This window comes from Vombatus ursinus, unplaced genomic scaffold, assembly GCF_900497805.2.
Source record: "Vombatus ursinus unplaced genomic scaffold, bare-nosed wombat genome assembly UNPS02014818.1, whole genome shotgun sequence".
Lineage (NCBI taxonomy): Eukaryota > Metazoa > Chordata > Mammalia > Diprotodontia > Vombatidae > Vombatus > Vombatus ursinus.
In genome coordinates, this window is record NW_020954596.1 from 58,447,013 (window position 1) to 58,460,828 (window position 13,816).

The 13,816-nt window shown below is 40.5% G+C and overlaps 1 protein-coding gene across 2 annotated transcripts in view; it reads right to left on the minus strand.

Moving 5' to 3' along the window:
• SCFD2 (sec1 family domain containing 2) overlaps window positions 1–13,816 on the minus strand; it is a 414,713-nt gene that overhangs the window by 11,522 nt on the left and 389,375 nt on the right. The window contains exon 8 of one of the 2 annotated variants that reach the window (XM_027836563.1): window positions 4,199–4,318. The exons of the other annotated variant lie outside the window; for it this stretch is intronic. Within the exon in view, the coding sequence (XP_027692364.1) occupies window positions 4,199–4,318 (120 nt within the window). The remainder of the gene's footprint in view (window positions 1–4,198; window positions 4,319–13,816) is intronic. 2 annotated transcript variants of the gene reach the window in all.

Sequence of the window (13,816 nt, forward strand, 5' to 3'; positions counted from 1 at the left end):
TTCCTTCTACCTCACCAACCTGTTTTCCTATCACTCCCCAACAAGAAGCTCAGGCTAATTTTTTTCATTAGTTGAGCAATTATTCACTTTTTGCCTGAAATTTTCTGTTGAAATTTTATCCAGGCCTGCAGGCCCAAGTTCAAATGCCATGTCCTCTACGATAACTTCTCTGATTATCTGTCAGGAAGGATTTCTCCCTTTTCAGACTCTCATAGTATCTTGCCCATAACTCTTTGTTTTTCCAGGGTGAGGTCCTATAACTTCCTTGGGCACTTATGTACTTTGTATATTCATTCCACTCTCCTTACTAGATTATAAACCCCACAGGGAATTATTTCACTTCTGTCTTCCCCTGGGCCTCCATCAGTGTTTTGGATTTTTGGGAAGCACGTGATGGACTGGAAGCCGGGTAGGCCTGAGTTGTCAGCCTGACAGTTAGGAGCTGTGTGGCCTTGGTCAAGTTATTTATTTATGTAAAAAGGGGGGAAGGCGGGTTAATAGTAGCACCGACCTCAGAGCATTGTTAGGAGGATCAAATGAGATGATATATATATGTATATATGTATATATACATATATAAAGTCATATTTACTTTAAAGCGCTATATAAATGTTAGCTATCATTTTTATTTGCTGTTTTGTTCATGGTAAGCATTTAGTAAATAATGGAACAATTTACTGAGAGTTATAATGTACCTTCCACTTCGGGATATATGACAGAAATATGAATGTGATATATGAGCCAGCAACCACTATAGTCTAGTTGTGGAATCATCAGAGAACATTAAAGTTAGATAACAAACAGTTATTAAATGCTTATTAAGTGCCAGGCACTGAACTAAGTGATGCGAATACAAATACAAACAAAAAAAAAAAAGGCTAGTTTCTGCATTTTTATATTCTCAGAGCTTAGCATAGTGCCTGGTACATAATGAGTACCTTAATAAATGTTTATTGATTGGTTGGCATATAGTAGGCATTAAATAAATCCTTACGGACTGACTGAACATTTGTATGGGAAAGACTGGAATTTAGAAACTAGGGTCTGAGATGGAAGAATTGATGCTCCGAATAAGCCTTTTTCTTCTTGTCTTCCCTGGGGTGGGGGGAGGGGCACCTCATTTATTTACACAATAGAACCAGAGGATCTTAGTAAACTGAGGGAAGCTAAGATGTCTTTTACCCACCCAAATGAGAAGAAAGAACAAAAATGTTACAAGAAGTTGTTGAGAGGACATGTGTCCTGTATTCCTACTTTTCCACATGTAGGTGTGACCAGCCATAAACTTCTCAGGGTTTGGAGTTAAGAGAAGGAGAAAGCTCCATTGGCTAGAGTGGTCAGAGAATGAGAGCTTGGGCTAGGCCCTGAAGGATGGCTAGGATTGAGTGGCAGAAGTAGACATGAGCCATGGGGGCCATCTCTGCTCATCCTGATCTATATCTTGCCACTGGACCCAGATGGCTCCGGAGGAAAGAGTGAGGCTGGCGACTTTGCATAGCCTTGCCTCACTTAAACCCAATCCACTTGCAAGTCATGGCATCATCTTCCTGATGTCATGTTCCTCTTCAAGAATGAAGGACAAACAACAATAACCTGAGCCATTAAATCTGAGTCCTGTAATAGACACAGAGTGTCCTGGATGATGGAAGTAACCATCCCACTGTATTCTGCCCTGGACAGAGCACTGCAGCAGTATCATACTCAGTTCTGAGCACCACCATTTGAAAGGTCTTGGCCAGGATGGGACTTGTCCAGAGGTGGATTCTAATCATAGTAGGCATTTATATAGTGCAAAGTGCAATATGATCTTTATTTTTTAATTTTTTTAAATTTTTTTTTTTTTTAGGCAATTGGGGTCAAGTGATTTGCCCGGGGTCACACAGCTAGTAAGTGTCAAGTGTTTGGTCTGAGGCTGGATTTGAACTCAGGTCCTCCTGACTTCAGGGCCGCTGCTCTATCCACTGCGCCACCTAGCTGCCCCCTAAAGTGCAATATGATCTTCCCAACAACCCTGGGAAGTAGATGCTAGAATTATCATTTCCGTTTGACACAGGAGGAAACTGAGGCTGGGAAAGGCAAAATAACTTGCCCAAGGTCACAGGAAAATGCTCATTACATATGAGGATAGCTTGAAAAACTTGGATATATGTAGCTTGGAGAAAATGATTTAGGGTGGACACAATAGATGCTTTGTAATATTTAAAGGGCTCTCCTCTGGAAGAGAAATTTGATTTATTCTCCTGGTCCCCAGAGGTCAGAACCAGGAGTAATAAACAGGCAGAAGAGGCCAAGAAGTAGGCCTCCATTATAAACTAGGGAAAACTTCAAAACAATTAGAGCTGCTCAAAAAATGGAACAGGTTATATTTCAGAAGGTAGTGAACTTCCCTGTCACAGATGGTCCTTAAGCACAGTCTATATGCCCACCCTTGAAGGACGGTGAGGAAGGCATTCCTAGCTAAGCCATAAACTTCTCAGGGTTTGGAGTTAAGAGAAGTTGTGCTTTAAGGTAAATATGACTTTATATACTTGCCTACTTCTGAGATTTCCAAATAGAGTTTCTGTGAAAGTTGATGTGGAATGGGATTTCTGTCTTCTAATAGTTGAAGGTGTGTCAGGTGGAATTTTTCTGCAGTGAATGCAGAGGACAGTTTTGGTTAATTATAAAAGAAAAGTTTCTAATAATTAGAGCTGCTTCCAAAAGGAATGGGTTGCCTTGGGCAGTAGTAAGCTCCCCATCATGGGATGTCTTCCAGCAGAGGTTGTCTGACCACTTCTCAGGTCAGATTAAAGCCATGGTTGGTGGAGAAGACATTATATATATGTACAATGAAAATATGTACAATGTAAATACAAAGTAATTTTTTGATGATGGAGGGGAACTTCAGTAATGGGGGACATCAGGATGGAATCAATGTAGGCAGTAGTGCTTGAACTAAACCTTGAAGGAAACCAAGAAGGATCTTCTGTAGATGGATTTGACTTTGGAAACTGCCCAAAGTCATCTTTAGCAAAATCCTGGGACTCAGGCAGTAGTGATCAAGGTAGGAAATACTATTTTTGGTCAAAGAACCAAAAGGTGACCATCACCTTTTCATGTTTGGCTTGTGAGTGGGCTCTGAAGGTGATTTCAAAAGAAGAGGTTCAAGACTATTTTCAGAAATGGCAGAATTAGAGTAAACATCTTGGGGGGGGCTGCATTCATTTGGACTTAAAAGTTTTGGTATCATTGTAAAATAATAATAATAATGATAATAGCTGGCATTTATATGGTGCTTTAAGATTTGTAAAGGGCTTCGCATAGGAAAATGAATGTCCTTGCTTAAAGTCATATTAAAGTTATCCTTTGACCAGCGTTGCCCGAGTTTATTTGGCCGTAGCTAAGTACGGATACTTGGTGACTTCTAAGGAGAAGACTCAGTCATGTCCAACTCTTTGTGACCCCACTTGGGGTTTTCTTGGCAAAAATACTAAAGTGGTTTGCCATTTCCTTCTTCAGCTCATTTTACAGATGAGGAAATTGAGGCAAACAGGATTAAGTGATTTGCCTAGGGTCCTCTGTTAGTCATGGTCACATAGTAATCTGTCTGAGGCCAGATTTGAACACAGGTCTTCCTGACTCAAGGCCCAGCACTCTATCCACTGTACCACCTAGCTGCCCAATAATAATAATAGCTAACATTTATATAGTGCTTACTATGTGCCAGGCACAGTATTTTACAATTATTATCTCATTTGATCCTCATAACAACCCTAGGAGATAGGGGCTATTATAAACCCTATTTTACCCATGAGGAAACTGAGGCAAAAAGAGGTGAAGTGATTTGCCCAGGGCCAAACAGCTAGTTGAAGGGCAAATTTGAACTCAGGTCTTCCTGACTCCAAGCCCTGGCATTCCATCCACCGTACCATCTCACTTCTACTCTTTCTGGTGCTGTAATGGCAAATCTCTTGGGTCCTAGAAGGACAACAAATTAGCCATGGTACCTGACATCTGCTCTAGGAAAAGGTGCACCTGACATTCACATAGTGCTTTACAGTTTCCAAAGTCCTTTATACATATCATCTCTTTTGGTGCTAACTCCAAACCTCAGACCCACTGTTGTAGGTACAGCCAAACTCTTAAAAGTACCATCTCCTTTACCCTTCATCATCCCCTATGTGGGAAGATTCAGTTCTGATTATTTAGGACCTGGTACCTGTGTTCCTGGCTTCAGAGAAGAAACAAGGTCTTTCACCATTTTGGCCTCCGAGATTGTCACCCCACCAACCACAAAGAGGATCAGGAGTGAATGGTCACTGGGATGAGGGCGGCTCACCTGTAACACAGTCATCAGAGCAGTGATGTGGTCAGCATTCAGACAACATGTCACCTCTATTCTATGAATTCATTCTATGAATGAAGTTAGTGTTGCTACAGATGAGCCATATAAAATCCAAGTGAAAATATATGACTCAGTAATTATCAGCTACATCAGTGCCAGAGCTTGTGTTTCGACACAACGTCCCTAGATTTTTAACTGTAGAATCACAAGTTTTGAACTGGAAAGGACCTTAGTGGTCATCTAGTTCAACTCTCATTTCACAGATGAGAAAAGTAAGGCTTAAGGAGTTTAAGTGATAATGAAGGGCATGCAAGGAAGGAATAAATAACAGACCGAAATCCCATTCGTTTAACGTTACTTCATTACAGTGTCTTTCCCCTACCTTTATCCTGCCTTTTTTTTTTTAAAGGAGCAAATATGTTAAAATACAGGTTAAAGGACTTGGCATCAAGGTATAGAAATGAATGCTTAAAGGTGACATGATAGTGTTAACTAACAGAGGACCTGGGTTTGAATCTTGGCTCTGCCACTTACAACCTGTGTGCGCTTGGACAAGATACAAAATCTCTCTGGGCCTCAGCATCTTTCTCTGTAAAATAAAGGGGTTCAACTAGAAACCCCAAAAGATTCCTGGTAGCTCAAAATCTATGATGCTGTGAGCCTACTTGAAAACAAATAGTTCCTGAGGGCTTGCTCTCTATGGAGCAAAAGCAATAGCATCTGCCTCAGAGAAACTCATCTTATGGAAAAACATGAGCACTTCTACTAAGTAGCACATCAAGAAAGCCAAATTAAATATGTAAACTCGAGGATTCAGCAGACAAGGAAAAGCTTTTTTTTTTTTTAAATGAATATCATCATCAAACTTAATCATTTCAACATATAAGAAAATGCAAACTTTTTGTGTAGTTTAAAAAGTTTTTTAAAATGTGTATATTAGAGTTAATACAGAAGTAACAAAACTGCCTTTTGTATTCCCCTCTGAAATTCTTTTTGCAAATTTCTTTTGGTTGATTAAAAATTTTTTTAAATCGGTGCTTCTTTCTTTTTTTCTTCTTCCTTCTTTCCTTTCTTCCTTCAAATTTCTGTCACTAATCACTAACTCCTCCTTACCGTTCCCATCCTAAAAGTTCTCTCTTATAACAAATAAGCATGGTCAAATAAAACAATTCAACACATTGACCAATCTTGATTCCAGAGGACTAATGATGAAACATTTCCCTTCTCTCAGAAAAGGAGAGAATACTATGTGCACTGTCCAGCATGGTTGATAGGTTATTTTGCTTTGTTTAGCCATCTCTCTTTGTCATAAGAGATTTTATGGGGCTAGGTATATTGGAAAGTGACAGCAACATGCAAAAAATAAAGAAAATCCAAAAGCATCAATAAAACATTAAAAAAAAAATCCCAGGTTATGCGTGTAACACCTTGACCTCTGTGGGACAAAATGTACTATAGAAAAAGCCAGTCAGTTGGGAAGTGGCTAAACAAGTTGTGGTGTATGATTGTGATGGAATCCTGCTGTGCTATAAAAAATGATAAGCAGGTTGATTTTAGAAAAACATGGAAAGACTTGCATGAAGTGATGAAGAGTGAAATGTGCAGAACCAAGAGAACATTGTATATGGTAACAGCAACATTGTTCAAAGAATAACTGTAAATGACTAAGTTATTCTGAGTATTAAAAATACTCAAATCAACTACAAAGGACCCATGAAGGAAGATGCTATCCACCTCCAGAGAAAGAACTGATAAACAGAAGTATGCATAGTATGGTTTTACAAACACACATATATACAAACATACATATACTCACAATGTGTCAAATGGTGGCCTTTTCTAGTGCAGGGTGGGGAGGGAAGGAGTTTAGAACTTAAAATGTAACAAAAATATTTATTTAATTTAATTTAAAAACAGAAAGCCAAGGAAGAAATGAATAAAGGATACATAAGAATTTCTTAACATGAGAAGTGTAGAAAACCCTGGAATAGGTTGTACAGGCTGAGTGTGGAATCCACTTGCTTGGCAATCTCTAGAAAAAAAAATTCCTGGTTAGGAGTGGTTTGCACATGATTCTGCCTAGAAGTAAAAGCAGGGCTCCTGGCATCCACACTTTTGCCTCACAAGAATTAGCTGTTTTTCAACTCATGCTGGTCCATAGATAGTCTCAGGGTCTCGTGGTGGTACAATGTGTTCCCAAGGACATATGCTTTCTATAAGAGATTCTGCATCCAATAGTACAAGATGAAAAGGCAGAAGTGAAATGAACAATAACAACAGAGAAAACTCCACAGGGGTGGGGATGGGGGAGGAGAAAAAGGAAGGAATGCTTGTTTCTCTATAAATAAACAGGTTCAATTTGCTATTCTTTTCATTTGCTATTCTTGGTTCTTTCAAGATTCATTTTCCAATATGAGACATTTCCTCGTACAGCTCTTCAAATTGAGGGTCATTTGGAGGCACAACAAATTGACCCATAGAGTCTTCTCTCTTGTTATAATAATACATTCCTTACAATCAACTAAACACCAGTGAGTTCAATGGTAGACTGTTTGCCAAGAAGCAGACAGATCAAATAAGGTACATATATGCTAAGTATCATTTCTATCAATTGTGAATGAAATGGATTAAAAGAGGAAGTCAGCATCTCCTCGTTCTATTTGTCTCCCTCCAGTCTTTTACTGTTTGTGACATTAAGACATCATTTCAGTTTGGAGGAGTCTGCTCCTCTTGGCCATTACGACCCGAACCTTTGAAGCCTTCAGGCAGGTTTGGAGGCTTTCTCTGTAGACACACTGCCCAGTGGGACCCCTTTGATGTCCACAGTGGGCTCTGTCTGGTGGAGTTACCAGGTGCGAGGTTCCCGCTGTTTCCGATTTCTTCACAGCTCTTGATGGGGTACCAGCATATCTCGTTGATGACTCCTACCCTCTACAATCCTCTGCTGTTTCCTTCTTTTGCCTCCCTCCCTTTGTGACCTGCTTCTCTATAGAATGTGCAAGGGTTAGGTCCCCCTAGTTTTCTCCCCATGTGTTCCACCATTTCACTGGTCATTCAATCATCTCCCCACATTGGGTTTCACTGATGATGAGTCATCCAACAGGAAATGACAACATTAGCTACAGTGCCTTTGAACAGAAAGGACAATAAACCCCAAACTGAATGCTCTCTTTGGGACAAATCTGTCTTGGTTACTGATCTACCAGTGTGACCCAGGAAGCAACCGACACTTTTTCCCAACCAATTTAATGAAGATCTTTCGGAAATGAAGGAAATTAAAAACAAAACAAAACAAAACTAACTTCCATCTCTTAAAGCCCTTAGTTTTGTCATCTTTTAGAAAAAATACTGCCAGTTACCTAGTTCTTGTTGGAAAATAGCGCTTTTGTTAAATTTGCATAGAATATGCCTAAACCAAATTAGATGGAAATGTACTTTACTACTCTACCAAACTCTAATATTATTCTCTCACTATAGACTACAGGCTCTATTTAGTTTGGTCATACTATTATTCTATGGGGTAAAGTAGACAATTCATCAGGGATTGGTAAATGTATTCAAGATTATCAATAATAATTCCTTATGATCATAGATTATTTTACAGTTTCCAAAGTGCTTTACTCTCATCTCATTTTCAAAACAACTTGTAAGGGAGGTAACAATAGTAATAATAATAATGAATCTCATTTTATTAACCTTTAAATATTTTTGTTTAAATAAATTTTTTTTATTTTTTTCCTTAACATATCACTTCCCAACAACTTTTCCCCACCACAGCATTCTTCCTTATAACAAAGAAAATTAAACTAAACTAACATGTCGACCATTCCTGATGAAATACTTGTAGCTTACTATCTCTATGCTGAGAAGAGGGAGACATGTTTTGCTATAAGATCATAACTAGAAGGGACCTTAGAGGTCATCTGGTCTAAACCTACCCCTCATTTTACTGATGAGGGGCCTAAGGTCCAGGAGGTTAAATGACTTGACCAAGGTCAGAAGGATAGTGCCTGAGGCAGGATTGGAATCTATGTCCAACATCCCAAAAGCCAGTGCTCTTTACACTGTACTATGCTCTCTTTTATGCTCTTAGAGGCAGCTAGATGGTATCATACTACATAGAGCATGGACCTGGAGTTAGGAAGACAGGAGTTCAAATCTGGCCTCAGACCCTTACTAGTTTTGTGCTCCTGGGCAAGTCACTTGCCTAAAACATTGCCTGCCTCAGTCTCCTTATTGGTAAAATGTGGATAATAATAGTATCTAGTGTCCAGAGTTGTTGTGAGGATCAAATGAGATAATATTTGTAAAATTCTTAGCAAACCTTAAAGTACAATATAAATGCTAGCTATCATTGCTATTATTATTGTTATGTTGAGATTGGTGGTTGCATCAATTAACGTACTTATATCTTTTACAATTATTTCCCTTTCCATTATTTCAGTCATTGTGGAAATTGTTCCAGTTTGATTTAATTTGCATCAGTTCATACAAGTCTGCCCAAGTTTTTCTAATTTCCTCATATTCACCATTTCTTATTGCACAATAATATTCCATTACATTCGTATGCCACAATTTGTTTAGACATTACCCAACTGATGAGCATCTACTTTACTACCACTAAGAATATGTTACAAATATTTGTGTATAAGAAGGCTCTTTCACTGTATGTTGACCCCCTTGGAGAATACCTGGTAGTGGTATCATTGGAGCCAAGGTGCAGAAATAGCTTGGGGACATAAATTTTGCATTGGAGAGAAGTGGGTGGTTCTCCCCTGAGTTCATTACCATTATACTTTTACTGTGTCCCCTTGAGTTTGTGTGGGTGACTGTCTCCCCAGTTGCTGCCATTTTAGAGAATTGGGTTGACTTATTGGCTGAACATCAAAAACCCCAAAAGAGGGGCAGCTAGGTGGTGCAGTGGATAGAGCACTGGTCCTGAAGTCAGGAGGACCTGAGTTCAAATCCAGCCTCAGACCAAACACTTGACACGGAATAGCTGTGTGACCTTGGGCAAGTCACTTAACCCCGATTGCCTCACTAAAAACAAAACAAAACAAAACAAAAAAAACCCAAAAGACACCCCGTAGTTCCCTTATTGGGCTTTTAAAAAAATCTACCTCTGTAGCCACGAATGTGGATGCACCAAATGCAACAGCACCTTAAACAGGAAACTTGTTAAAAAAAGAAGCTAGCAAGAGGAAAACTAGCCCTGCATTGTTTCGCTAGATAAAACACACCCTTATGGCAACTTCTGCAGAGAAAACATCTTGACAAATCATTTCTTTCAGTCAAAACAAGCCTGGGTCCAAACACATGGAGTCTATATAAAAAGATATTATTTTTCAGGAGACCAAAATCCAAACCACAAATTCCAGAAATGCACATAAAGCATACTGCCTATTAGACATGCAAGCCCTAAATTAAATTAAAGCTGTAGCAAAAAGGGCTGAGGTATGCTATTGATTTATTAATTTGATTGCTATCTAACTTTTCTGTTGAAGAGCCCAAGGCGCTGCAGAGGCCCAGGCGTTTGGAGTAGAGCACTCCTCTGGCTACAGAATGGGAGGCTGCTTGAAGAATGTGAGTTCTTGCCAGTACTCTTTTCCTCCAACTGATAGTACAACCCCAAAGGCTTTTTCCTTTGAAGCCAAGAGCTTTATGTGGCTAACCACAGTCTATCCTTTGGTCGAGCATCAGACTCCAGTTGACTTGAAACACTTTCTCAGTATCTCAGGGAGGCACACACATGCTAACTTGTGGCTCATAGCCTTCCTCTGTTCCCCAGATCACCGTGTGTAAGGGGCCTTGATGGAGTACATCTGGGAGAGCAAAACACCACAACTCAGTTTCCTGTGAACTAGGAAGCATGCTGGGTTTTCAAAAACACAGCAAATATATATATATACATATATATATATATACACACACACACATATATATATATATATATATATATCTCATGCAGGGAAACAGCGGGCCGCCTGTCTGCCTCTTTTTTCATTACTGCAGCCTTTCTGGTCTCACAGAGTTTGAACATGGGCCAGGCTTGTTAAGTCAACTTTCTGAACCCAGGAAGGGGAGGGAAAGACCTCTTGGTTTCATCCTTGGCATGTCACACAGGCCTGTGCAATTTACAAGGAAACACAAAACAACCCAACAAACTGAATTCAGTCTGATACTGCCCAAGAGACCATTTGCTTTTCAAGTGGCAAAACCAGAACACAATGTTCCTCAGCTAGAGAAGGCCAAAATAATTTAAAGAAATGAATCCCGGCAAACTGCAGAATGAGGCAGCGATGGGGAGAAAAAACCTCTGACTTCAGCAAGGAGAGAAACAGGCTGCCACATCATTCTTGCCCTCTGAAATGAAGGAGTCATTCAGTACTGAGAAACAAATACAAAGGCACCCTCCCTGCCTGGAGAAATTTTACCATTCTTAAAAAAAAAATTTGTTGGATCCACTTCAAAGGGTCTGGAACCAAGGCTTCCATTTCCCTGCAGCCCAGAAGCTGCCTTCAGAGCTGTCTCCAAAGCCCCACCAAGCATCTGTGCATTCAAAGCACAGTCCAAGACACTCAGGAGACTCTACCATCTGGAAAGAGAAAACATACTTCTAAAATCTTAAGAAGTATTAGAAGTCAAAGTTATTTTGGGGTTTCTGGCTGTGTATCTTGGGAGTCTGGTTCGTTGTCGACTCTCTTCCAATTTCTAGGCATTTCTTCTTTTTTTTTAGGCAATTGGGGTCACACAGCTAGTAAGTATCAAGTGCTTGGTCTGAGGCCGGATTTGAACTCAGGTCCTTTTGACTTCAGGGCCGGTGCTCTATCAACTGTGCCACCTAGCTGTCCCTAGGCATCTCTCCTTAAGGATCCCTACAGCATAGAGGAGTTGGCCCAGGTCTCCACAAATAAGGAAGGGGACAAGTGGGCTGTTTGAGAGAGGGATGTGTAGGGGCAGCTAGGTAGCCAAGTGGATAGAGCACTGGCCCTGGAGTCAGGAGGACCTGAGTTCAAATCCAGTTTCAGACACGTAATACTCACTAGCTGTGTGACTCTGGGCAAGTCACTTAACCCCAACTGCCTCACAAAAAAAAGGGGGGGGAATGTGTTCCAGAAGAAGAATGATACTACTGCCCAGAGACACAGGGTTCCTCAAAGGTTCATCAATCACTTACCTCTGTAGGAAGCATCCCGGCTCCCTGGCAGTACATGTTTTCCATACACTGAAGGCTTTCAGCCTGAGGGGAAGCCAGCTTTCTGAATTCTATCGAGAATCCTAGAGCTGGGAGGGATCCTGAGAGATCACTCATTCATCTCTCTTCCTTTAGGAAAGATCATATCTGAATCATCTTAGATAATGAACACTGATTTTTAAAATATTGGAAATCATACTAGCTGTGTAACCCTGAGCAAGTCACTTAACCCCAACTGCCTAAAAATCTTTTATTTTTTCTTAATTTATTTTGATTTATCAACAATCACTTCCATATGCTTTTTTTGGGGGGGGGACAATTAGGGTTAAGTGACTTGCCCAGGGTCACACAGCTAGTGAGTGTTATGTGTCTGAAATCATATTTGAACTCAGGTCCTCCGGACTTCAAGGCCGGTGCTCTATCCACTGTGCCACCTAGCTGCCCCCTCCATATGCTTTTGAGTTTAAAATTTTTCTCCTCCTTCCTCCCCACCACCCTCCCCAAGAAGGTGCACAATCTGATATAGGCTATACATATACATTCCTATTAAATATATTTTCACATTAGTGATGTTGTAAGTAAGAATTAGAACCAATAGGAGGAACCACCAGAAAGAGGAAACAATACTCAACGGAAGAAAAAAAAATAGCAAATAGTATGTTTTGATCTGCATTCAAACTCCATAGTTCTTTCTTTGGATGTGGATAGCACTTTCCATCACGAGGCCTTTGGAGATGTCTTAGATCCCTGTATTGCTGGGAAAGGTTAAGTTTATCAATATTAGTTATCGTACAACATGGCTGTTATTGTGTATAACGTTCTCTTGGTTCTGCTCACTTCACTCAGCATCAGACCATACGAGTCTGGAAATCTTTTTAAAAGGGAACCAGTGTAGCAAAGCAGATAGAAACCTTGCCTTCAATTTGAGGGCTGCAGCAAAGAAGGGACGACTCGGTGACTGGAAGAAAATGGATTTGTTTCTGGCTGAGCTTGTGTCCAGGGAAGCCCTGGCTGCCTCTTCAGGTCATGTCATGCCTGGGGAACTCTTTATTTGCTTTTCTTGTATTGTCCCCCGAGAGGGCTCTGAGGGGGACCAGGGGTTATCCCAGTGAAACATGCCAGAAAGTCTGTCCATTGTGTCTCCAACAATCACTAACTTTCCTTAATCATAGAAAGACTCCAGCCAGGATCATTTAATCAAATTCTGTTGTCTTGTTTTTTGCTAGAAGTATGTATGACTTCACTGAAGAGGAAGCAGGGTAGTTGATCCCAGCTCCAGAACAGAGCAGCAGCAGAAACTGCTGTAAATAACAAGAGAGGATCCCCCCAACCCCTGCCCCAAACCCCCCAAAACAACAAAGCCAACCCGGCTTCCATTCTGCTGGTGTAGGAAGAAGATAATGGGTGAGGCAAAGTCAAAAGGCAGAGCATCTGTACTCTGCTGCAGAGCCCTGCCAACACACCCCAAGTGGAAGCCCCATAAGGGAAGGCAACACCAGGATTCTGAGAGATGATTCGTATGCCTATCAACCATACTGAGTCAGATAATAATAATAGCCAGCATTTATGTAGTACTTACTATATGCCAGGCGCTGTGTTAAGTGCTTTATGAATATTATCTCATTTTTATCCTCACAACAACCCTGAGAGGTAGGTGCCATTATTATCCCTATTTTACAGTTGAGGAAACTGAGGCATATAGAAGTTAAATGACTTGCTTAGGGTTACACAGCTAGTAGTACCAATAATAATAGTTAATATTTATATAGTAACAACTATGTGCCAGGCACTGTGCTAAGTACTTTACAATTATGATCTCATTTAATTGTCACATAATTATTACTATCCCCATTTTACAGATGAAGAAACAGGCAAACAAAGGTTAAGTGACTTGCGCAGGGTCTCACAGCTAGTACGTGTTTGAGGCTGGATTTGAACTGTGGCCTTCCTAACTCCTGGTCCAGCATTATACTACCAAGCTGCCTCTAAGTTAAGCTGAACAGATAGAACGTGGATATAGGAAGCACTTGCTACTAATACATAATCCTAAAGGAACGTGCTCATTTGGAAAGCACCCGGAGAAGGGCAACTGGATGACAAAAAGCTTTTGTCCATCAGAAGATGGGTTAAGGAGCTGGGGACGCTTAGCCAGGAAAACCAGGAAAAATGGATAGAAGTTGCAAATACAAAAATTTGGATTTGATGTCAGGTAAAAAAAAAACAAACTCCTAACAGTGAGAGCTGCCTCAAAGCAGAAAGGGCTGCCTCCAGAGGTCAAGGGCTCCCCTTCCCTGGGA